Genomic DNA, 22,913 nt, shown 5'->3' with positions numbered 1-22,913 from the left:
GGCCTTTAACTGCAGCCTGATGCACAGAAAGGGAGGAGGTGAATCGAAAGGCCAGAGCGGCACAGGAGCAGGGCCAGAAAGGAAAACAGGGCAGCCTTTCAGTTCCCTCCAACTCCTTCTCAAAACTGAGGGCTGCACTGAGGAGGAAGAGGCAGGCCTGGAAGGGGTGGGGGGCTTGGGGTGAGGGGGCTTCAGCCTCCCTGGTGAGCCGGCCGTGGGCAACTGCAAGCCAAGAGAGCCACCTGCTGGCCACAAAGAGAATTGTTCTGCAGTAGGAAAGGAGAAGAACCATGTGTTGAACAACAACTCCCAGCATCCCTTTTCCCACAGTGACCAACAGTTTTATGTGATCCAAAGTGGGAGCCCCAACGAGTAGTTCTCCTCCCCCCACCCTCAGCAAAAAAAAAGAAAAAGACCCCAAAGAGGAAAACTGAGAAGCGACGGGGCTGGGAGGAGACGGGACACGGACATTGCGCAAGATCACTTCCTTGGCTCAGTTTTCAGCAGGTTTCATTGGAGCAAAGACTCAGCCCTGCCATGAGCTCACAATAAAGAGGAGTGCACCTGAGCATGTGCAGTTTGCCGCTCCTCTCAGCCCCTCTGGGATCAGGGAGAGGCCCTTCATGGCCGGCGCTCGTGTCTCGCTGGACCGTCTCTTTAGCAACCGGACGTCCCGTAACAAATGTGCCTGGGGCGTCAGAGCAGGAGCGGGGAGGTCCCCTAGCCATGTTTTAGGGCCTGTTTGTGGGAGAAGCCTGTGCGTCCGGATGGGCTTAGACAGGGAGTCTTGATGGGGACATGCGAAGTCCCAACATCTCCCCATCGGTCTTTTGCGTTACTTGCCCTCGGAACCTGCTGGGCGTCCGGCCCCAGAGCTTCCTTTGGCCACGCCTGCCTGGCCCGGGGGCCCTTGAGCTCCGCTTTGACTAGCTGGGGGTCTCTGGCCGGGAAAAGTCTTTCACAGCCCTGCATGGAGCTGCTGCTGGGGTTGAACCTGCGGCCCTCTGTGTGCAAAGCAGGGGCCCTCATTCCACTGAGCCACGTTCCTTCCAGGAAAGATAATGCCACAGGGAACTGGAGCACTGGGAATGAAGGGGGCTGCCCCCTGGCTTGTACTTCTGAACTTTCCCCACAGGAGTGGGGGAGTGGGAGAAACACCAGTCCTCTTTCGGGAAAGGTCTGAGGTTCACGATTTCCATGGTGGAACTTCCTTCGTGCAGCCATTGCTGCTTATCTCAATCCCCCTCACATTTGGTGCCTCTTCATAGTATATAATAGTGGAGGAAGGGGCCTCGAAGGCCATCGAGTCCAACCCCGAGCCCACAACCTCCCTAGGTCACTGGTTCCATTGTTGTACTGCTCTAACAGTCAGGAAGTTTTTCCTGTTGTCCAGCTGGAATCTGGCTTCCTTTAACTTGAGCCCGTTATTCCGTGTCCTGCACTCTGGGGGGATCGAGAAGAGATCCTGGCCCTCCTCTGTGTGACAACCTTTTAAGCATTTGAAGAGTGCTATCATGTCTCCCCTCAATCTTCTCTTCTCCAGGCTAAACAGGCCCAGTTCTTTCAGTCTCTCTTCATTGGGCTTTGTTTCCAGACCCCTGATCATCCTGGCTGCCCTCCTCTGAACACGCTCCAGCTTGTCTGCGTCCTTCTTGGCATCATTTTTTGCTTTTGTGTCCTGATTGCTTTGATGTCCATGATGCGCTGGTCCCTCTTGACCGAAATGAATGTTTGGGGTCAAGGAACCCTGGGGAATCCTCAGAGGGCGTGCTCAGTTCAGACATTGCACTAAGGAAGGTGCTATCCTATTTATTATTATTTTTAATTAGATACCCCTTTATTTGCTAAAAACCCAGCAATTTAAAACAATGAAAATGTGAAATAAGACCATTAAGAGCAGAGGGCTATGCTCGTTTTGGGCTTTGTTCTCTCTAAACATGCCTAGGGGGCTGGGCAAGGTCGGGGGATGCCGCATAAGCTTTTGCGGTCTCCGAGAGCAGCCGCCGCTGCTGCCGGCTGCGAGGAGGCCAAGGAGCTTGGACTCCTGGGACCACGGTCTGAGCACTGTCTCAGACCTCGAATACAGGAATCCAAACTCTCCCCAGAGGCTGCCGAGGGCCATCGCTTTGCTCTCCCCAGCAGTTAAAACAATTGAACAACTATATAATTAAAAAGGCTAGGTGTTAACAGCATGTCTTCACACCCTTTCTAAAAGCCAAGGGAGTGCTGTGTGTGTGGAATGAGTTGACGTTTGGGAGCAACACAGGAGAAAGCCGTTTTACCTGTCCCAGACAAACAAGCCTCTGTGCATCACTGTGTCCTCAAGAGAACCTCTGGCAGATTTTAATACCCAGGTAGGTTCATAGTGAGACAGAGGTGGTCCCTGAGATAGCCAGGCCTTAAGCCAGTTAGGGCTTTAAAGTAGGGATGGGTGACTTGTGGCTCTCCAGTTGTTTTGGCCAACAACTGCCATCAACCCTAGCCATCATAGTCAATGGTGAGGGATTGTGGGACCTGTAGGCCAAAACAACTGGAGAGCTACAAGTTGCCCACTCCTGCTTTAAAGGTTGAAACCAACAACTTCAAGGGTAGCCCCATGCAGAGTGCATTGCAGTAGTCTAACCATGATGAAACCCACACATGGATTATTGTTGTCAAGCAAGACCACTTCAGGGAGGATTGAAGCTGGCACACCAGGCGTAATTGTACCAGCGCGCTCCTTGCCAAGGTGTAACATTAAGGAGCACTCCCAAGCTACGGACCTGATCCTTTTGGGGGGGGGGGTGCAACCCCTTCCAGAACAGGTTGATTCGCAATCCCTGACCCGGCTTCCTACTAACCAAGAGCACATCCAGAATGACTGAGCTTAACCTCAACTTGTTCCCCTTCCTCCAGCCCAGGCAGTGTTCAAGGGGTTTCAAGTGCAGCAGAGCTGGGCGTCATCAGCACAGTGGTGGCACTTCACTCCAGGGCTCTGAATGACCACGCCCAGTGGTTTTGTGTAGACATTAAACGACCCTTTGGGACGCCAAGGCCGTGGACTCGGACCCCATGCCTGGGCACAACCTGGCAAGAAGGGCCAAAAGGAAGGCAAAAGAGCACCCCAGGGCCCAGTCCCTCCAGGCAGTCCAGGAGAGGGCCGTGGCCGGTGGCCTCAGAAGCCACGGAGGGGGCCAGGAGAACGAATCGCATTGTGCTCCTCCCACCCAGTTCCCAGCGCAGGTCACCCACCAAGGCGATCCGAAGCCCGGCAGAAACAGACCCAGAGCTGCAATGCTGCCGCCTTCTGGATAATCTTAGCCAAACGTCATTGGACAGATCCCCTGGATCCAGGGAAGTTTTCTTTAGTAAAGGTCTCATCACTGCCCCCTTTAGGCAAGAGGGAACACACACACGCACACGCAAAGGGTCCAATTTAATCCACTAAGAACAGCAGGGGTCGAGTGCGCAGGGGGTGGCCATCACCACCCCTGTACGCTCGGGGCCCAAAAGAATCCAAGACAGCTGGGCAAGCGGTTGCTGGGGTGGCATCCATCTGACCTTCCCCGATATCCAAGTCAAGGCACGTCTGAGGGGCTTCATCCGCGCAGAATGAATATCTCCAGTATCCGAGGCAGTAAGCCTGTTGTGCAGCAGTTGCTGGGGGACATGGGTGGGAGGGTGCTGTTGCACCATGTCCTGCTTTGCTGGTCCCTGGCCGATGGCTGCCTGGCCACTGTGTGAACAGAGTGCTGGACTAGATGGACCCTTGGCCTGGTCCAGCATCAGGGCACTTCTGATGTTCTTAAATTGTTCACATGGGGGCTCTGACTGCTCCACTCCACCCATTCCCCTCATCCTGGCGATAGTGGCCTTGTGCAGTTTGGAAAGAATTAACTTAAATGCTAAAACCTGGGGGAGGGGTCTATACAGGGGGGAGCCCCGGGGTGCCTCCGCAGTGGTGCTGTGTTGTTTATATGAAGCTGTCACCCACCAGGCAGTCCCCCTGGTCAGCGCTTGGGCAGTAAACCAGAATCAGAAACCAGGGTTCAGAGTGGGCTTGGAGACCCCCATTTGTACCGATGATCATAGAATCATAGAATAGCAGAGCTGGAAGGGGCCTAGCAGAGTTGGAAGGGGCCTCCAAGGCCATCGAGTCCAGCCCCCTGCTCAATGCAGGAATCCACCCTAAAGCATCCCTGACAGAGGGTTGTCCAGCTGCCTCTTGAAGGCCTCTAGTGTGGGAGAGCCCACAACCTCCCTAGGTAACTGATTCCACCTGCAGGTCCTCTGCTGAAATGATGGATGTCTGAGTGTGGAACATGGGATGCTACCTTGGAATCATCATAGAATGGTTTTGCTGGAAGGGGCCTCACATCGAGTCCAACCCCCTGCTCAAGGCAGGAAAATACCTCAAAGCATCCCTAACAGAGCGCTGTCCAGCTGCCTCTTGAAGGCCTCTCGGGTGGGAGAGACCACCACCTGCCTAGATAACGGATTCCATTGTCATACTGCTCTAACAGTCAGGAAGTTTTTCCTGATGTCCAGCCGGAATCTGGCTTCCTTTAACTTGAGCCCGTTATTCCGTGTCCTGCACTCTGGGAGGATCGAGAAGAGATCCTGGCCCTCCTCTGTGGGACGACCTTTCAAGTATTTGAAGAGTGCTCTCATGTCTCCCCTCAATCCTCTCTTCTCCAGGCTAAACTGGCCCAGTTCTTTCAGTCTCTCTTCATAGGGCTTTGTTTCCAGACCCCTGATCATCCTGGTTGCCCTCCTCTGAACACGCTCCAGCTTGTCTGCATCCTTCTTGAATTGTGGAGCCCAGAACTGCACGCAATACTCTAGATGAGGCCTAACCAGGGCTGAATACAGAGGAACCAGTACCTCATGCGATTTGGAAGCTATACTTCTAATAATGCAGCCCAAAATAGCATTGGCCTTTCTTGCAGCCATATCGCACTGTTGGCTCATATTCAGCTTGCGATCTACAACAATTCCAAGATCCTTCTCGTTTGTAGTATTGCTGAGCCAAGTGTCCCCCATCTTGTAACTGTGCCTTTGGTTTCTATTCCCTAAATGTAGAACTTGGCATTTATCCCTATTAAATTTCATCCTGTTGTTTTCAGCCCAGCACTCCAGCCTATCAAGATCACTTTGAAGTTTGTTTCTGTCTTCCAGGGTATTAGCTATCCCACCCAATTTGGTGTCATCTGCAGATTTGATCAGCGTTCCCTGCACCTCCTCGTCCAAATCATTAATAAAAATGTTGAAGAGCACCGGGCCCAGGACTGAGCCCTGCGGTACCCCACTCGTCGCCTCTCCCCAGTTTCAGAAGGTTCCATTGAGAAGTACTCTTTGAGTCCGATTCTGTAGCCAACTGTGAATCCACCTAATAGTTGTTCCATCTAGCCCACTTTTAGCTAGTTTGTTAATCAGAACGTCATGGGGCACTTTGTCGAAAGCTTTGCTGAAGTCAAGATATATGACGTCCACAGCATTCCCACAGTCCACAAGGGAGGTTACCCAATCAAAAAATGAGATCAAATTAGTCTGACAGGTTTGGTGAGATGTCTGTACGCACAAACTAGGTTGTCATCGTCGCTCCGCCTCCCTTGCAGAGAGGGACGGTAGAGCTCAGAGGGGGAAACGGGACGCTGGCCTCTGGGCTGCCGTCCAGGACCAGCCTCGAGGGCTGCAAGGTCTGACTGTGGTTTGGCTCCCCGTGCGAGTCTGAGTTTGGTGCGATGTCCCGCTGGGCAAAGTGGACCCCAGGAAGAGAGCAGCTGGGCCTCCCTCCGGAGAGGAGGACCCCTCCAGCCAGGGGGCAGGGGACCCCCCTTTGCCATTTCAGGGGGGCAGTTCTGGAGGAGCTCTGCTCCAGGGCGGGGAGCTGCGCGGTGCTGCCCAAGGCAGCCTCTCCCCTCCTTCCTGGCCTTCTGCTCTTCCCACCTCCCGTCCTTCGCAGGGGTCAGGCTGCTTTCTTTGTGCTTCCACCCGTTGCCATGGCGTTTCCGCCGCCACGGCCATATTTAGGCATGAAATCCCTGCTGGGCTCCCAGCGCCACGTTCCACAGCAGCCTTCCTGACTCGCTGCTCAGTCCCTGGCCAGGCAGCCTGCCCCAAGCGGAGATCACCGGCCAGGGGGGGTTGGGCGTAGCCAGCTGGCCCTGGCCGGCAGGGTCCCTTGCCTCTCTTGGCCCGCCTGAGCCCAGCCCCTGAACAGTGCCAAGGAGCCGTCCTGGCCAGGCCTGCCACGTGCCACAGCCAGGCAGGGCCTCGCCTCGCCCCCCGCCCTGGTGAGTAACAGCTGTGGCCTGGCCTGCTGGGCGGAGTGCTGGCCGTGCCCTGCTCCTCCCTGCTGGGCAGAAGCCACCAGCCCAGACCCCCTTCTGCTTGCTGGTGCCTGGGAGGCGCTGGCTCCGGCTTGGTCTGGGAAGGACCCTCGCGTGAGTGGCAGCTGCCCTGGGGGGCACTGGGGGGGGGGAATTGGCTGGGCATTGTGTGTGTGTGTGTGTGTTGATTTCTTCATTCTTTCAAGAGCTGCCGGGGTTCATGCAGCCCAGAAGCCCTCGCCCCTAGTTCCACACGTGAGCATAGCTGTGGGGAGTCAGGGGTGAGGAAAGGCTCTCTGCGCATGCTCAGGGCTTCTCCCTTAACTACTGTTCAGCGTGATCCTGGGCTTCATCCTGCCATTGAAAGCCATATCTGGAGCCAGCTCATGCTGAGCCCGGCTCCAGAACCTTGCAGGGGGCTTTCCGTCCCTATGGAGCGGGGCCCTAGGAAGTAGCTTGGAGGGGGTGCGTGGTGGAGGTGGCATCATTTGGGGAAGAGAGAGGAGGGGCACCAGGGGGGAGGCCTGAGGAAGGAACTTGGGGGGCATCAAAGACATTTGCCTTGAGCACCGCACTTTGCACAGGTCTGCTCTGTGACAGAAGGGCAAAACGCTGAAGCCCACCTCTGCCGAAGAAGAATCTCCCCACCACCACCATGCCCCCCACTCCAGTCCTGAGACTGTATTATCTAAGTTCTGCATACTGCAGCTAGAATCAGAATAGCAGAGTTGGAAGGGGCCTACAAGGCCATCAAGTCCAACCCCCTGCTCAATGCAGGAATCCACCTCAAAGCATCTCTGGCAGATGGCTGTCCAGCTGCCTCTAGTGTGGGAGAGCCCACCACCTCCCTAGGTCACTGGTTCCATTGTCGTTCTGCTCTAACAGTCAGGAAGTTTTTCCTGATGTCCAGCTGGAATCTGGCTTCCTTTAACTTGAGCCCGTTATTCCGTGTCCTGCACTTTGGGAGGATCGAGAAGAGATCCTGGCCCTCCTCTGTGTGACAACCTTTTAAGTATTTGAAGAGTGCTGTCATGTCTCCCCTCCATCTTCTCTTCTCCAGGCTAAAGCCCCCCTCCAATGCCAAGCCATTAAGTCCAGGGCCTGAAATTACTTCGCTGTGTCACTGATTAGACACACTCTTGCCCAGTTCTGCTATAAGGACTAGAGGCTTACATTTAAAAGAAACGAAAAGGGAGCTTTGATTCTCAGGTTGCTAAACTCCATGGGTTCCCTGCCTCCGTGTCTGTGCACGCGGCCCTCGGGTGAACTGCAGGCAGGGGCTTGGAAAAGAGCCGGGCGGTTTTTGCTCTACAAGACTTGTGTAGCAAAAGCAGCAGCAGCCCCTCCCCACCGCCACCACCACTTTCGGGGGCCTGAAGGGCTCCCCTTTGGGGGCACCTCCTAGAAGCTCCAGCGGGACGGGGGCCTCCCTGCCCATGTGCTTCGGACGTTCCCTGAGTGTGGCTGGCAGGGAGGCAGTTTGCCCAGTGGAAAAGCCACCGAGCCACAAGGACAGCCGAGGCTTTCGTGCTCAGAGCCACAGGCGCTGCTGATTGCTCCGGCCACCTCCCTCCCTGGCCTCCGGGGGGCTTTTCTCATCACCACAACGATGCTGCGAGGTAGGCCGCTGGCTGGCGCCAGGCACCCCAAGGGGCTTTGTGGCTCAGCAGGGATTTGAGCCTGACTCTCCCACTCCAGGGTGGCTCTACCTGGCGCCTGAGCGAGGTCTGGATCCTGCAGGGGAGTTTCACTGGCAGGCTGACGCACAGCTGGCTCCGTCCCAGGGCTCTGTAAATGGCCTGTTGGAGCTGCCAGTCCACAATCCTGGGAAGAAAGACAAGGGATTTCAGGGGTCGGGTCTTTCTGGGGGGGGGGGGGCAGAGCCTAGCCTGGCACTTTCCACCACTCCAGTGTTTGGGGGCTGGCTGCGTTGGGTGACGGGTCTCCTGTGCATGCTCAGAGGTCTGCTCGTCTTGGAATGTTCTAGGCCTCAGCCTTGACGTCAGAGAAACCCTGGAGCTGAGCCTGGGCCTGACGCTGGAGCATTCAGGCCTCCCATCCCCTCTGCTGTGTGCCTGCGTGCGTGTCTGACGCATGGGCGGGGGCCGTTCATCTCAAGGATTACGTGGGTGCAGGGTGGGTGGGGGGGAGGATCAGTGGCTTCAGAGTATATGTGGGGCCCACGCTTAACTCCAGACCCTGTTCTCCATGCCACGGGCAAGGCTGCTGCTGAGCTTGTGCAGAGTGCCATTGCTACACCACCAACTAATCCCAGTCCTCCACAGGCCCTTGCGGTCCCACGGGTGCTGGGCTCGACCACCCACAGCAGCTGGATGCTGAGCTGGGGTTCGTCCGCTCTGAGGTCCCCCGCGGGGTGGGGAGAGAGGTTGGCCTCGGAGTGCTTTTAAGCAGATTCTAGAAAGATTGCACTGCAGTGACTCCAAATCCCTGTGAAACGAGGTCAGTGCAGCTGTGACACCCCCCCTGCTGCTTTAAGCCTCTGCCCCCCCTTTGGGGAACCAGGACTCCTCTGCACCGCCCACCCCCATGGCAGAATTCCTGCCCCCTTCTCTGTTTTGGGCCCCCAGTCTGAGAGTTGCCTCACAAGGCTTTGGCCACCATGATGAGGCCAGGTATGGGGCATAAAAAGGGTAGCTGTGGGGGTGGGGGTGGGGGCTTGGACTTGGGGGGAGGAGGGTCTGCCTCCCGCTGCCTGCCTTCCCCCATCACAGATGACTGTGCGTGAGATAATCCCTGCTGAGGATGCTTCACTTGTGCAGGATTAGTGTAGCAGCTGTTAAAGTGGTGTGGCTGGATTAGGCTTTGCCCGGCGCCGGCTGCAGCTGCTGCCTCGTTCCCTGCCTCTGCGCCGCCCCAAGAGCCAGACTGGTGGTGGCCCCTTCCTTCTTGCTCCACGCGGGATGAAGCGTCGTGTTGAGGTGTGGCTGTTTCTGGGCCTTCTTGACACGACGAACCCGCAGTGATGCTTACAGCAGCCAGGAGTCTCTTGGCTCTTGTGTGGGGTGGGGGGGTGCAGGCCGATAGTTGATGGCATGCCAAAGGCTACCGAGTGAGCACAGGTGAGATTTGAACCCGGGGCCTTCTTCTTGCACACAGCACAGTCTCTTCGCCACCACACCAGTCTGTGTCGGTGTTCTCCCTTATAGCAGCCCCGGGTGTGGGTGTGGGAGAAATAAACACCGCAGTTGTTCCGTTTAACAAACAGAGAATGAAGGCAGAGAGAAAGAGACTTCTCGGAGGCCTGGCAGAGGTAGGACTTGAACCCAGGTCTCTCTGGCCAACGTGTGGCTGTTTTGGCCCTGCTCCTCACAGGCCTTTTAGATAGTTGCCTCCCCCCCACACACAGCTGAAGCTCATGTGGGGCCATCAGGTCCCCCCCTTTGCCTCCCTTGCCCAATGTCCTGCTCCGTCTCAGCCCCCCACCAGGCAGCAGGATTGGTCCTATGCAGGCTGCGGAAATGCGCTTTGCAGCCCGCCCCAGCCAGCCGCGTGGTCCAGGGCCCTCTCCCCAGCAGGGGCTTCTGCTTCCGGGGAGCCTCCGTTCATTTCAGTGTAGGGCCCTCTGGCCCGGCCCAAACCAGCTCCATAAGCGGCAGCCTGGGTGGAGGTGGTGGCGCGGGAAAGCAGGAGGGAGGAGGAGGCGCGGATCCGGGTCCACGAAGGAGGAAGAAAGGGCGGAGGAGCTTCCCGCAGGAGGGGCTGTGGCGGCTCAGGCCGCAGAAGGCTCCACTCCCCAGGGAATGTTGGGGCCCCGAGTTGGAGACCGGTTCTCCCACCACTTCTAGGGCGTTTAAGCTACACACACTCTTTGCGGGTCTCTTCTCCGACCTTTGGTTTCATCCTATCGTTTCCAATCCTCTTCAATCTCCCGAGCGAGGGGCGCGCTCTGCCCAAGAACTGAGCGTCTCGAACACGGAACACTTTGCAAGAGAGCCGCTTCGCAACTGGATTAAGCCTTGCGGAGCCTCTGCATGATTAGGCCAAAACAAATGTTGATCGCAAGCTGAATATGAGCCAGCGGTGCGATATGGCTGCAAGAAAGGCAAATGCTATTTTGGGCTGCATTAATAGAAGTATAGCTTCCAAATCACGTGAGGTCCTGGTTCCTCTCTATTCGGCCCTGGTTAGGCCTCATCTAGAGTATTGTGTCCAGTTCTGGGCTCCACAATTCAAGAAGGACGCAGACAAGCTGGAGCGTGTTCAGAGGAGGGCAACCAGGATGATCAGAGGTCTAGAAACAAAGCCCTATGAAGAGAGACTGAAAGAACTGGGCATGTTTAGCCTGGAGAAGAGAAGATTGAGGGGAGACATGATACCACTCTTCAAATAATTAAAAGGTCATCACAGAGAGGAGGGCCAGGATCTCTTCTCGATCCTCCCAGAGTGCAGGACACGGAATAACGGGCTCAAGTTAAAGGAAGCCAGATTCCGGGTGGACATCAGGAAAAACTTCCTGACTGTAGAGCAGTACGACAACAGAACCAGTTACCTAGGGAGGTTGTGGGCTCTCCCACACTAGAGGCCTTCAAGAGGCAGCTGGACAAGCCTCTGTCAGGGATGCTTTAGGGTGGATTCCTGCCTTGAGCAGGGGGTTGGACTCGATGGCCTCGTAGGCCCCTTTTAACTCTGCTATTCTATGATTCTATGAAAGTTTCTTGGGATGCAGCTCCTTCGTTAAGCCCGAGCGGCTGGCGAAGCAGTCTTGCGCGTAGTAAGTTATGGAGGAGGCGAGGTTGACGCACGTACTGAAGAGTTAAGCCACTGGTTCAACCTTCCAGTGTCCAGGTACGGAGGGCTTCGATATGCCGACTTTCAGAATGAACTTGGAGAAGGTTTGGTTTGATGAATTCAGATCTTCAAATTGACACCTTTGTTTATGTTTGTGGAATGAAGTGTGTGGGGCAGGGATGGGGCTGCAGGGGGGTGGTCCCTCTTTTTGCAGGCCTGGCCCTTCACACACACACCCCCGCCTTTATTCCTGGCTGCCTCCCTTGCATATTGCTGGCTTTCTGCCCCAGTTTTGCCCCTACAATGGGAAGAGAAAGTGACGGCCCCCCTTTTTTTTGCTCCCCCCTCCCCCCCCTGCAGGCAGCTGCTTCCTCTGCCTCGTGGACGTTGTGCCGGTGAAGAATGAAGATGGGGCCGTTATCATGTTCATCCTCAACTTTGAAGTGGTGATGGATCGGGACCTGCTAACCAGCCCCGTCAAGAACACCAACCACTGGGTCTCGCCTGCTGCCTGGCTCCCCACAGGTAGGATCGATCCCCTGCCGGCATGAGAAGGCTGGGCCTGGGCACGCCCATCCCTGCTCCACAACCGGGGTTGGGGGGTCCAGGGCCGCCCCGGACGCAGGCAAAACATGGTGAGGGGGGACACATCCCATTGGAACGGCCATCGCCACTCTTCCCCTTCCCCCAGGTGGGAGGAGCCTGGTTTCTTCCCCGTGTCTTCAGTGGCCACGCCAGCGCAGGGTGGATTTGCCTGCCTTGTTCCTTGCTCCAGGCTGCAAGCCGTCCGTCCTTCTGGAGTCTGTTTGCTTTGAAGCAGTCATGTGCATTTATTCATTCAGTCAATGTTTGCTTGTCATTTTACTCCAAAAAAAGCCTCCATCCTTTTGTTTATAATTATAATAACGTCACAAGCATCAGCTTAGAAAAAAGGTGAGTCAGGGGTGGGAGGAGACGTGATAGAGGTGGACACCTGGTACGGAGGATGCGCACCGGGAGGTATTTCTCTCTCTCTCCCTCTCTCAAAAACCTTGAATCTTATGGGGGCCTCCCATGAAGCTGAACAAAGGGAGATTCAGGACAAATAAAATGAAGGACTTCTTCACTCCGCACAGGACAGTCAAACTCTGGAATTCGCTTCCACAAGCAATGGCCACCCGTTTGGATGGCTTTAAAAGGGGGTCGGATAAATTCCTGGAGGAGGAGGAGGCCATGAATGGCTACTAGTCCTCATGGCTGTATGCTGCTTCCTCCAGTATTGGAGGCAGTATGCATAGAATCATAGAATAGTAGAGTTGGAAGGGGCCCACAAGGCCATCGAGTCCAGCCCCCTGCTCAAGGCAGGAATCCACCCTGCAGCATGTGTGAATTGGCCCCATCTCCAAGAAGTTACAGGCAGAATCCTGTAGAAAACTCCCGTTGGTCATGACAGAGCTGAGCTGCAGGACCAGTCACATGTGGCCGGGCATTAAATTTAGTCATCCGGGGGAAATCTCAAAACTATTTATACAAATTGTTAATTAGATCAAAGGATCCAGGATGCATCTTCACTTAAGTACGTGTCAAACTGGCAGCTGAATTAAGGCACATCTCACAAGAACCCATCAGGTCCAGCGAGGCCTGCCTGGGGTGCGCAAGGCTTTCTTCCCTGGATCACGGTTTCCTGTGTCCCTCCGTTCCTCTGCAGAGCACGTGGCCAGTTGTCCCATGGTGCCCTCACAACAACCCTGTGTGGTCGGCCATGCTGAGAGAGAGGGCCGCAGAGATCGTTTTGCGGAGGCCTTCCCGCACCTGCTCCCCACTCAGTTCCAGGCCACACTCCCATGAACGGTGGCCACAGCTGCTCCGGAGCTCTTGTGGCCCCTACAGTTCAGGCGTGCTGTGGAGGGACCAGGCACATGCCCGGCCTGTCCCCAACGAGTTGGGTGATGTTTGGTGATGTCTCGCGAGGCCTCGGCCCAGAGGTTAGGACACCCCAAAGTGTCGGGCTCTGTAGGATGGACAGGCAGAAGCTGTAGCTGGCTCAGATGAGCTGTGAGGGGACGGCCTTCTCCCTTGTGGGCCACTGTGCCCGACCACCCTCTAATGCTCCCCCGGCTCCTTCCCAGGTCGTGGCAGGTCCTTCAGGCTGAAGCTGCCAGCGTTGCTGGCTCTGGCAGGGAGCAAGCAGTCCCTGCCACAGGATGACCCGGACGAGGCGGTGGTGGTGGACTTCTCCAAGCAGAGCAGCGAGTCCGTGGCGCTGGACGAGGTCACCTCCTCCCTGGACAACTGCCCCGGCTGCGGCGAGGCTGAGGACCGTCAGGCCTTGATGGAGGGCCAGGGGGACGGCGGGGGCTCAGAGGTGCCCATCACCCACTCCTCGCCCCGGACTGACAAAGCCCGCTTCAACCTGGACGCCTCCTTCTCCAACTGCAGCCTGGCCCGCAGCCGCTCCCGCGAGAGCTTCTACAGCGTGCGCCGGGCCTCCTCCGTGGACGACATCGAGGCCATGAAGGGCGAGAGCGACAAGGGCCGGGGCCACAGCCGCCATGCCAGTACAGGTAGTGCCAGGCGTGGGCAGGCAGGGCAGGGCAGGGCAGGGCAGGGGTGTGCTGGCCCCTCTGGGCCCCTGAGCACAGCAGGGCAGAGAGCCACGCACCGCAGCGGGCTGCGTCTCCAGAGGCCACGTTTTGCCTTGACGTAGCAGCAGCAGCAACAACGGAGAGACCTCAACCACCTCCCCCCACGCAGTGGGGTACATGGCCAGCCAAAGAGTGGGGCCCAGCCACAGAATGCCCTTCTACGGTTGCAGAGCCAGCATGGAGGCTGCCTTTTCAGTCCCAAGAGGCCGGGTGGAGGTGGAGGCAGGTTACGTTTGCGTGGGCTGCTCACAGCGTGCAAATTGCACATGAGGAGACCTGAATGCTTCCAGACAGGCAGGCGGCCTGGGGGCTCTGCCTGCGTGTCTTGGGTCCCTCGGAGCCCTCGGGAACTCCACGGGTCTCCTTGGGCTCTTAAAGCCACCTCAAAGCCATCCAGGGACGAAAGGGCTCCCTGACGGGGAGACGCTCTGCTCTGGCGACCGCAGGGCCCAGCCAGGAGCAAAGGCCCCCCGGCTCCTGCCCACACCAGCCTCCCTTGTGCGCAGCTGAGCCCCTGGCACACGCACCCTCCGGGTGGTCAGGCTCCCACACGTGCCGCCTGTCTCCAAGCAGTGGGCTGTACGAATGGGACCAGCGGGTGGTGCAAATGTGCCAGGAAGATGCGCGCACACACACTGGCCTGGGAAGCAAGGGTTTGGGCAAAGGGGTGGTCTTCCCTCCTGGATCAAGACCAAGTTGCCCCACGCCTCCTGCCTAGCCAAGAGTCCTCAGAGCTTGCCAGCTGATCCATCTGCTCAGCATCCGGGGGGGGGGGGCTCTTTGTGCCTGGCAAGAGAGGGGCATGGCCGGTAGGCCCCCGGGGTAGGCAGGCGCCATTAGGGATGCCTGACCTTGAAGTGTGCGCAAAATATGCGGCGAGGTTCTCTCTTGCACGGGATGGAGGGAGCCCTGCTGCCTGAGATGGTATAGTCCCAGCAGGGCTCTCCTGCGGTCGTCGTGTGGAATGTTTGGCTCAGCCCTGGAGTGGGGAGTGGGGAGGGGCTGCAGCCTGTTTTGGGGCTCCTCCCCAGGCAGCGGAGGCTTCTTCATGGGCTCGGTGCCCCCCACAGGCGCCATGAACAACGTCAGGAGCCACCTGCTGAACTCCACGTCCGACTCGGATCTCATGCGCTACCGGGCCATCAGCAAGATCCCCCAGATCACGCTCAACTTTGTGGACTTCAAGGCGGAGGCCTTCCTCACATCCCCCTCCAGCGAGAAGGAGATCATCGCCTCCAGCAAGCTCAAGGACCGCACCCACAACGTCACCGAGAAGGTGACTCAGGTGAGCAGCGAGGGGGCGCCGGAGGGGGGGGAGATCACAGAACCCTGGAATTGCAGAGTTGAAAGGGGTCTAGAAGGCCACCGAGTCCAAACCCCAGCCCCCAGCCCGGCTCAATGCAGGAATCTACCTTAAAGCATTCCTGAAAGACGGCCGTCCAGCTGCCTCTTGAAGGCCTCTAGGGTGGGAGAGCCCACCACCTCCCTAGGTAACTGTGTCCTGCACTCTGGGAGGATCGAGAAGAGATTGTGGGGGGCGGGCCCCGAACCACAGCTCCGAGCAGGCCTGATCCACCCCCTTGCCCACGTAGCCCCACATAGCTGCCTCCGAGGAGGAGGAGGAGCCTCCGTCACGGCACCTGTCTGGGGCCTGGAGCCTCCTGCGCTGGGGCGCCTGTGCAGAAGGCCCCTCCCTGGTGACAGGCCCCTGCCGCCTCGGAGGAGGCCTGCATGAAGCAGGGACGTACCTGCGGCCAGGTGTCTCTTTGGCTCTTCTGGGGAGGGTCTCGGGTGACCTGGAAGGGTGGGCTTCCGAGCTTCCACTGTTCCTTTCCAGGCCTGAGTAGGGGGCAGCTGGGATGGAGTGTGTGTGGGGTGTGTGTGATCGTAGTGGGGGACCATGAAGGACCCTTTTTTCTGCAGCGTTATCTCAAAGCATGCAATAAACCAACCCACGTGCAGCATCTGTTTGGGCATCCATCAGTCATGGCTATACTGGGGGGGAGGGGGGGATTGGGAAAGAGCCTCTCCCAGGTCCAACGGGCTGGAGGCCAGTGGGGGCCTTCGAGGGCTGCCTTTCCCTGCAGCAGAGGATGTGGCTCACTTACCACGTGCCACGCACCCCATGGCGGGCCTGGATTGCCTGAGGGGCCCTGATCCTCCCTTGCCACAGGGGATAGCAAAGCCCAGGGGCTCCCAGCCCCCACGACCAGACCGCCGTGTTTCCAGGAAGGCTGAGCTGGGCCCACTCCCCACTCCCCAGGCCTTGTGTCCCGGCTTGTGCTGCCTGGCTCTCCACGCCAGTCTTGGGGGTTTCTCCTTTTGGGGGGGAGCGTGGGAAACAGGAGCCTGGACTAGAGAGGCCCCTGTGGGTCCAGCCCTTCCCTGGGGCTCTTCCCTCCTTCAGTTGCACCCATATATCTGTCACCTGAATCCATCTTTGCAGCAGCGTTGCCGCCGCTGCCGCCCAAATCTTCTAGGCCAGCGCGCACATCCACTTTGCGCTTTGAGCAAGGCTCCCTTCTGGGCACCCCCTTTCAACACCAGGCTGAGAACATGCGCCATAACAACAGAGAGGAGTGCCTCTGAGCCACGTGCAGAGTGCATTTCTTTCATCAGTGACTTTCCATGGGAGCCCTCCCTCCACCTAGGATTAGGGGAGTCACCCTGGCTGGTTTGAGTGCCAGCGCCTCCGTCCCTGCCGGAGAGATGCCTGCCGTTGTTCGTGTGCAACGGAGGAGCTCTCCAGCCACAGGAGCAAGGGGGGTGTTCCAGTGCTCAGCGGAAGAAATGCTTGCTGGCAAGAACTCTGCCTTGACCCCCGCTCGCCTCCAGTGGGTGAGAAACCCCAGTTCTCTGGTACAGGGAGGAGGGGACTGCATCTTATCCGTCCTAATGGTGTGGTGGGGGGTGGGCAGGACAAAGGGGGGTTGAAACGAGAAGTTGGAAGGCAGCTGGCCTGTGCGAAGCACGCCTGAGAGTTTGGGGGCCAGAGATGCTGCCCTCGCTTTGCTCAGCTTGCTGTGCAGTGGTCTCTCTCTCTCTCTCCCCCTCTCTCTTTGCTGTGATTCTGGGCTGGGGATCCTGGCTGTGTTGGTGGGAGCGATGGAGGGAGGGGGAGTTCCTGCTGGAGGCGACGATGGAGCTGGAGTGGGCTTGATTCGCCTTCCGGGTCAGCTGGCCGGTGCGTCTCTGGGGTGGGGCATGATCCAGCACTCCGAGCAGGCTGTGGGTCTGTACCGCTCAGCTGGGGCAGGGGAGCGCTTTGCTGGAGACGCTGGGTGCAAAGGCAGGAGGTGAGATCGTTCTGGGAGGAAGCCCAAAGCGGGGCCTGGGGGTGGGGGCGAGGGTCATGGGCCAAGGCTGCGTGAACCCACGCTGGTGGCCAGCCCCCCACCCGCCCCCGGGAGCCTGGAAGGGTCAGCGTCCATGCCTGCCCAAGCCCAGGCACCATCCTGCCCACTCTCCATTTGGGCAGAGCCGCCCTGCTTGCTGCTGGCGAGGGCGGGGCAGAGGAGGGGGCTTCCTTCTCTGCAGGCGGGAGGGCAGTTGGGGGAGACGTCGTCCAACCAGAAGCGCTGTGTCCCAAAAGCTGGCAGGAAGCCCCCTCTCCTCTCGCCCGTAGGAGCGTAGCCGCATCGGAAGGGGCCTCGGAGCGCCATCGCGTCCAGCGCCCTGCTCAGCGCTCTTCTCGCTCCCCCTTGCCCAGGTTGGCTCTGCCTCGGGCCCCTTTCCTCCGGTCCTGGGTTCTTTGTGTGCCCCCAGCTCCTGCACCCTGTGGTGAGCACTGCCCAGGCAGGATGAGACCCTCTCACGCTCTGCCGGTGTGGCGCTGTGCATGCGCAAACGCAGGCCCCTGTGTGCTTCCAGCAGCCGGCGGCTGCATCGAGGACTTGGCGCACATCAACCGGATGAGAGCAGGAGACACCGCCGGGGGCTCACAGCGCCACACAGACGCGGCGCTCTCATCTGCCGGGGCACGCATGCGCGTGAATAAATGGGGGCCTAAAGAAACACTTATTTATGTGAGCGGAGAAAGGCATCCGCGCACTGGATTGTCACACCACTCCATTCCCCCACAGTCACACAGTCCTCCTGGCATCAGCGCACCTCCCTGTCCCTCGCCCGTGTGCTCTCTTGCACACCCAGTAGGGACACACGTTGCTCTCTTGCTCACGGGAGCTGCACAAGAAAGCGCACGGATGCCACCGGCATCAGTGGATATTCTGGCTTTTGTGAAAATTCCTGCACAGAGTTCTGCAACCTTGCACACCCAGGACCACATGCCTGGCATGTCTGTGTCTGTGTGAGGAGTCCACACCGCGCTTGCCCTTCTTAGCTGCTTACGTGGTGCATGGGTCACGTGGCCAGGCCACATTGCACAGGCGCACTGACCTCCCCTGCGTGCCAGCCCTGCCCACGGGGCAAAGCGCCAAAGGGCTTGCCAGGATCCTCCCCTTCCTTTGGGAGCTGCCTGGAGCACAAGAGCAGCAGTGGGGCACAGAGTTTGGCACACATGGGTGAGATCCTGCCACAGAGATGCCCACGCAGAATGCCCCATGGCCACGTCTTCCTCTCCCATGCGCCACCAGACCCAGAGGACCTGTCCTGACCTGCCCGCTCAGATCCTGCATCACCGTCTGGAGGGCCTCCCTCCCTCCAGTCCCAAATGTATAGTGCGGGGGGTGGGGGAGGATGCAGGGGACACACGGACGGACGGACACACCTGCCACACCACTAAATTGGCAGAAAGCAGAGGGCGGGTGTGTGAAACAGTGTCCTTGGTGTTGTGAAGCGCTGCCAGGCTCACATTTAGTTCGCTTGCGAGCTGCCTTCAGCCAACCCAGAGTTCAGCCGTTGCCTCTCTGCAGCCCTGCACGTGTCAAATGGTGTTTGCAGCCAAGCGACATTGAACCCTCGGAGCGCCCTGGAGCAGTTTACTGCTGAATTTCAGTGGCAAACCACCAATTCTTCGGGTTCCCCCTCCCTGCAATGGCCCAAGGCCTCCCACAGTTGTCGCCGTCATCCTCACCCCACCCCCCACCCCACCCCGGTCTAGAAGCTGGGTGTGGATTCTGGGACCATGGGGAGGGAGGGGGCCTGTTCAGCGCAAAGAAGGCCCCCGGTTCGGCCCCGCAGCATCTCCTGTCAGGGCTGGGCAGGAATCCTGCCTGAAACCTGGGGCAGGGAGGGGGATGGGCAGGAGAGCCATGGCTGCTGCCAGCCAGTGTCAGCAATCCTGGCCCAGAATAAGGCAGCCCAGCTCCTCCGTCCTTTCTCCTTTCCCGGAGTGCCTGTGGTAAGAAAACCATGGAAGCAGTGGTGGGAAGGACGTGGGAGCGGCAGGTGGCGGCGTCTGGTCACCCCCAGACGACGTCCGTGGCTGGGGCTGGGCGAGGGCTCCATGCCAGTTTGGTCTGGAGGTGGCCCCGGTCTTCTCCAGGGGGCTGCTGTGCTCCTCTTGTGTGCCGTTCCTGCATGGCCTTAGCCAAGCGCTCGATCGAGATGCGCTGCAGGGGGCAGCCCAGGCAGGGGAGGGGGATGCGAAGGGCACTGATGCAGGCTGCGTCCTGGGGGGCCAGTGAAGCCCCAGCGTCCCCCAAAGGCTCCAGCGAGGCAGGCGAGGTCTGGCAGGAGACTGATGGGACAAGGCCAGAGGGCCTCCCGGGACCCGTAGAATGGGGGAGGCCCAAGGGCAGATGGCTGCTGTGGGGGGCGGGGGGCAGGGGCGTTGCGCTCTGGCCACTCTCTCCCAGGCCGCCCTCGCACCACACGTGGCGTTACTAAGAGCACCTTGGCAGATTCCAGCTGGACATCAGGAAAAACTTCCTGACTGTTAGAGCAGTATGACAATGGAACCAGTGACCTAGGGAGGTTGTGTGCCGCGTCCCCTGGTCGGTGGGAAAGAGACGCAGAGAGCAACCAGGCAGGTTTTATAGGAACAGAGCTGGAGATTCGGGCTAGAACGCGCAAGCCGCTTTTCTTAGGGCTTGGAAGGCAGGTAGCCTCAGAGGAAGGAGTCCCAGCCGCAGGTGGCAGAAACCTTCATGAGAGCCGGCCCAGTGATTTTGGGGTGCCGGCGTCTCTGTGTTGCTTTCTGTTCCAGGGGAGAGATGTGGGGATCAAGGAGCACGTTATTGGGGGCCCCGTTTAAAACTGGCCTTCTGGCTCCCCTCCTTGGGACATGTCCCCTCCTGCCCCCCCGAGAGACGCCCGCAATGCAGCTTGGAGTGAGCCCCCCCCCCGCTGCCAGATGTGGGGAACGGAGGAAAGGGCTGTGGTGAGGCAGGGACGGGCCTTGACCGGCCCGGAGCCCTTCCGTAGGAGAGGGCAGGCAGGTGGGCCCGGTTCCTGCAGTGCTGGTGGAGGGAGCGCTCCATGCCGCCGGGGAGGGCACCAGGCAGTGGCGCATTCCCCCCCCCTCCACAGCCGGTGTGCATGAGCTGGCAGCAAGGGGTGGGTGAGCCATCACTGGGACAAGGCAGACAGCTTTATGGCCCCGTAATTCATGGCTGGCTGGCTGGCTTTGCAGGAGGTGCGTGAGGGGCTGCGGCTGCCGCTGTGCGCCTGCGATTCACCTGCATCGAAGCTCTCCCAACACGCAGCGCCTCTGTCTCCATCCGCCTGGCCAAGGTGACCGCACCGCAGCAGGGCCCCCTGCTCCTGTCCCCTTCGGCCAGGGGCCAGGAACAGCGCAGGGAATGGACCCCCTGGGAAGCATTGAAGCGGGGGAGAGCTTGTGCTTCACCCACGGGGTGGGGGGGGGCAGGATTGCTTTCAGGGGAGGGAGGAGGGGCAGCCTGGCCTTCTCCTGGATCCCACCTGCACCACAGTGGCCTTCGCCTGCCCCTGGGTTTCTGTCTGCCCCAGTAGCACAGGGTTTATCCCCGGGCAGGGGAGGGGGGCTGTTGGAACACACCACTCCCTCGGACACGCTGCTGAGCTGTGGCGTTGGCTGTTTCAGGAGCCCGGCAGGGATTGGGACTGAGGGCTGAAGAGCTGCCCCACCCCTCCCCCTCCCCGTCCTGGGACTTGGAAGCCTCTTCCTTCTCTCTGAGTGCCCCTTATGGCCACAGCAGATGGACGCCCCCCCCCCCTCCAGCCCTGCGTGATGCTCTGAGAGCAAGGAGGAGACCGTGTGCACGGGGTTGGGGGGAGGCCAGCCGGCTGTGAGTGGGCGGAGGCCAGCCGGGGCCTCCCCCTGGGTGGGCACAGTCTGGGGCGGGGGAGAGTCCCTGGCAGCTGCTCCATCTGCCCAGCTGAGCCGCGACGCGACGGACCGTCCGACTGACAGGGAGCCCTGGCAGATGTAGCCGCATGTCTGCTTGTGGGTTTGCCCCTTGCTGCCGCCGCCGCCGCCTCGTCTCCACGCACGGCAGGGGAGCTCAAGGCCTGGGCAGGGGTCTCCGGGAGCTCCCCCCTCTGGGGCAGCATGCCCTGAGAGGGCCTCTCCCCTGCAGCCGGTGGCTGGCATGTCTCAGGGCAGGAAGGGCAGTGCTGGGCCGCAGGAGGGCAAGAACGCGCGGGTGCGCCGGGCCGTCCGCATCTCCAGCCTGGTGGCGCAGGAGGTAGGGGCGCTCCGTGTGTGTGTGTGTGTGTGCTGGGGAGGGGGCAGCTGGGTGGGGGCTGCAGAGCGGGGCAGGGAACAGCGGGGGAGGTCTTTCCAAGGAAGGGCTGGTTGAGCTCTCGAATGGGCTGGATGGGGCAGGAAGGGGCGCTCTGGGCACGCTCAGAGGCACCCTCGTTTGCCGCTTTCTCAAGAGTTGTGGGGCCGGTCCAGAGCCTTGGCAAGCCCGGCAAAGTTCCGGGAAGGCGACCGTCTTCGGTGGGCTCGCGCGTTGGCCGCCTCGGCTCCTGGACCTTGGTGAGCGGCAGCTGCTTTGCTCCATCTGACTGTTGCTGCTCGTGCGCTCGGTGTGTGCAAACCCACAGGGGCAGCTCCAGCAGCCGGCTGGGGATGGGTGGGGGCACCTCAGCCAGGAGAACTCCTTTGGGGGTTGCGGAGGGGAGAGGGCAGCAGGACCGGGAGGGCGGGGGGGGGGGGCGAGGGAGACGGAGGGGGCTGCTGCCTTTCTTCCCTCCCCAGGCAGAATTGCAGAGTTGGGGGGGGCACCCCAGCGGCCCTCCAGCCCAGCCCACTGCTTCCATGGCATCCTCACCCACTGGCCATCTGGCCTCTGCGTGGAGACTGCTAACCGAGGAGCGTCTGCCAGGCCGCCTGTCCCACTGTCCAGCAGCTTGTAACTACAGGGCAACCTTTTCATTGTTATGGGGGCAGGAATTGCTCCATCTTCTGTCTCTGTAACCACCCTTGAGATGGCTGGGGGGGGCTCTCATATCACCCCTTCGGCGTCTCTTCTCCGGGCGAAATGCCCCCCCCCCCCCCCCCGCAGCCCCTGTGCCCCCTCTGGGCTGCTCCTGTTTGCTGATGCCTTTCTTAAGCTGCAGTGCCTGGAAGCAGACCGGCCCAGTCTTGCTGCCTGGCAGACCCCCGCCCCTGTGCGCGCACGCACACGCTCGGCCCCTCGCGCCTGATGCTCTGCAGGTAGAGTTCTTGTTTGGGCTTTGCTTGCCGGGTGCCTCCGCTCCACTCCTGCGGCATCGCCCAGCCTGGTCTCAAGTCATCTGCTCAGACTGAAGCCCTACCATGTCCAAGGGCAGGCCGTCAGGCTGGGCGGGCAGCCCACAGAGATGCCCCACGCGCCCCACAGGGCCTCGGGCTCCTTCCATGGGCCCCCCCTGGTCCGGGCCGGGCCCCTTTCTTCAACGGAATGGGGGGAGCGAGCTCCAGACCTGCCTCCCCATGGGGACCCTCCCGCCCAGCAGGGCACGTACATGTGTGTGTGTGTGTGTGAGAGAGAGGTGGCCGTGCATCTGGGGCTGGGGTGTCCCCCCACTCCACCCGCCACTCCTCAGCCAAGGGGGGTGGGAGGGGGGCTGCTTGCAACCCCTCTAGAGCCAACCTGGGGCTGCCTCTGCCCCTCACCCTTTTACCAAGCTGGATGAGGAGGGGGGCTGGGATAAGACTTCTGCAGCTTCTCCTCTGCCCAGAAGATGACTCTCGGGGCCACCCAGATGCCTCTTGGGGGCCTGTCAGCTCCCTCCATTTCAGCCCTCCTGTTGTGAATTTGTCCAAAGTGTCGGGAGCTGCTGAAGACGAGAGAGGGAGGGGGGAGGGCCCCCCGGCCCTCCTGCCAGGCCCGCCGGAAGCCCCTGCAGGGGAGCTTTG

At 59.6% G+C, this 22,913-nt stretch overlaps 1 protein-coding gene across 1 annotated transcript in view; it reads left to right on the top strand.

The window, feature by feature from the left end:
* Positions 1-22,913, top strand: part of KCNH2 (potassium voltage-gated channel subfamily H member 2) — an 86,301-nt gene that overhangs the window by 33,095 nt on the left and 30,293 nt on the right. The window contains exons 3-5 of the mRNA XM_063121535.1: positions 11,421-11,585; positions 13,169-13,603; positions 14,755-14,969. Coding sequence (XP_062977605.1) covers positions 11,421-11,585; positions 13,169-13,603; positions 14,755-14,969 — 815 coding nt within the window. The remainder of the gene's footprint in view (positions 1-11,420; positions 11,586-13,168; positions 13,604-14,754; positions 14,970-22,913) is intronic.

This window comes from Elgaria multicarinata, chromosome 1 (genome assembly GCF_023053635.1).
Source record: "Elgaria multicarinata webbii isolate HBS135686 ecotype San Diego chromosome 1, rElgMul1.1.pri, whole genome shotgun sequence".
Taxonomy (NCBI): domain Eukaryota; kingdom Metazoa; phylum Chordata; class Lepidosauria; order Squamata; family Anguidae; genus Elgaria; species Elgaria multicarinata.
Note: the sequence above shows the minus strand (reverse complement) of the source record. Positions and strands in the feature narration are given on the sequence as shown.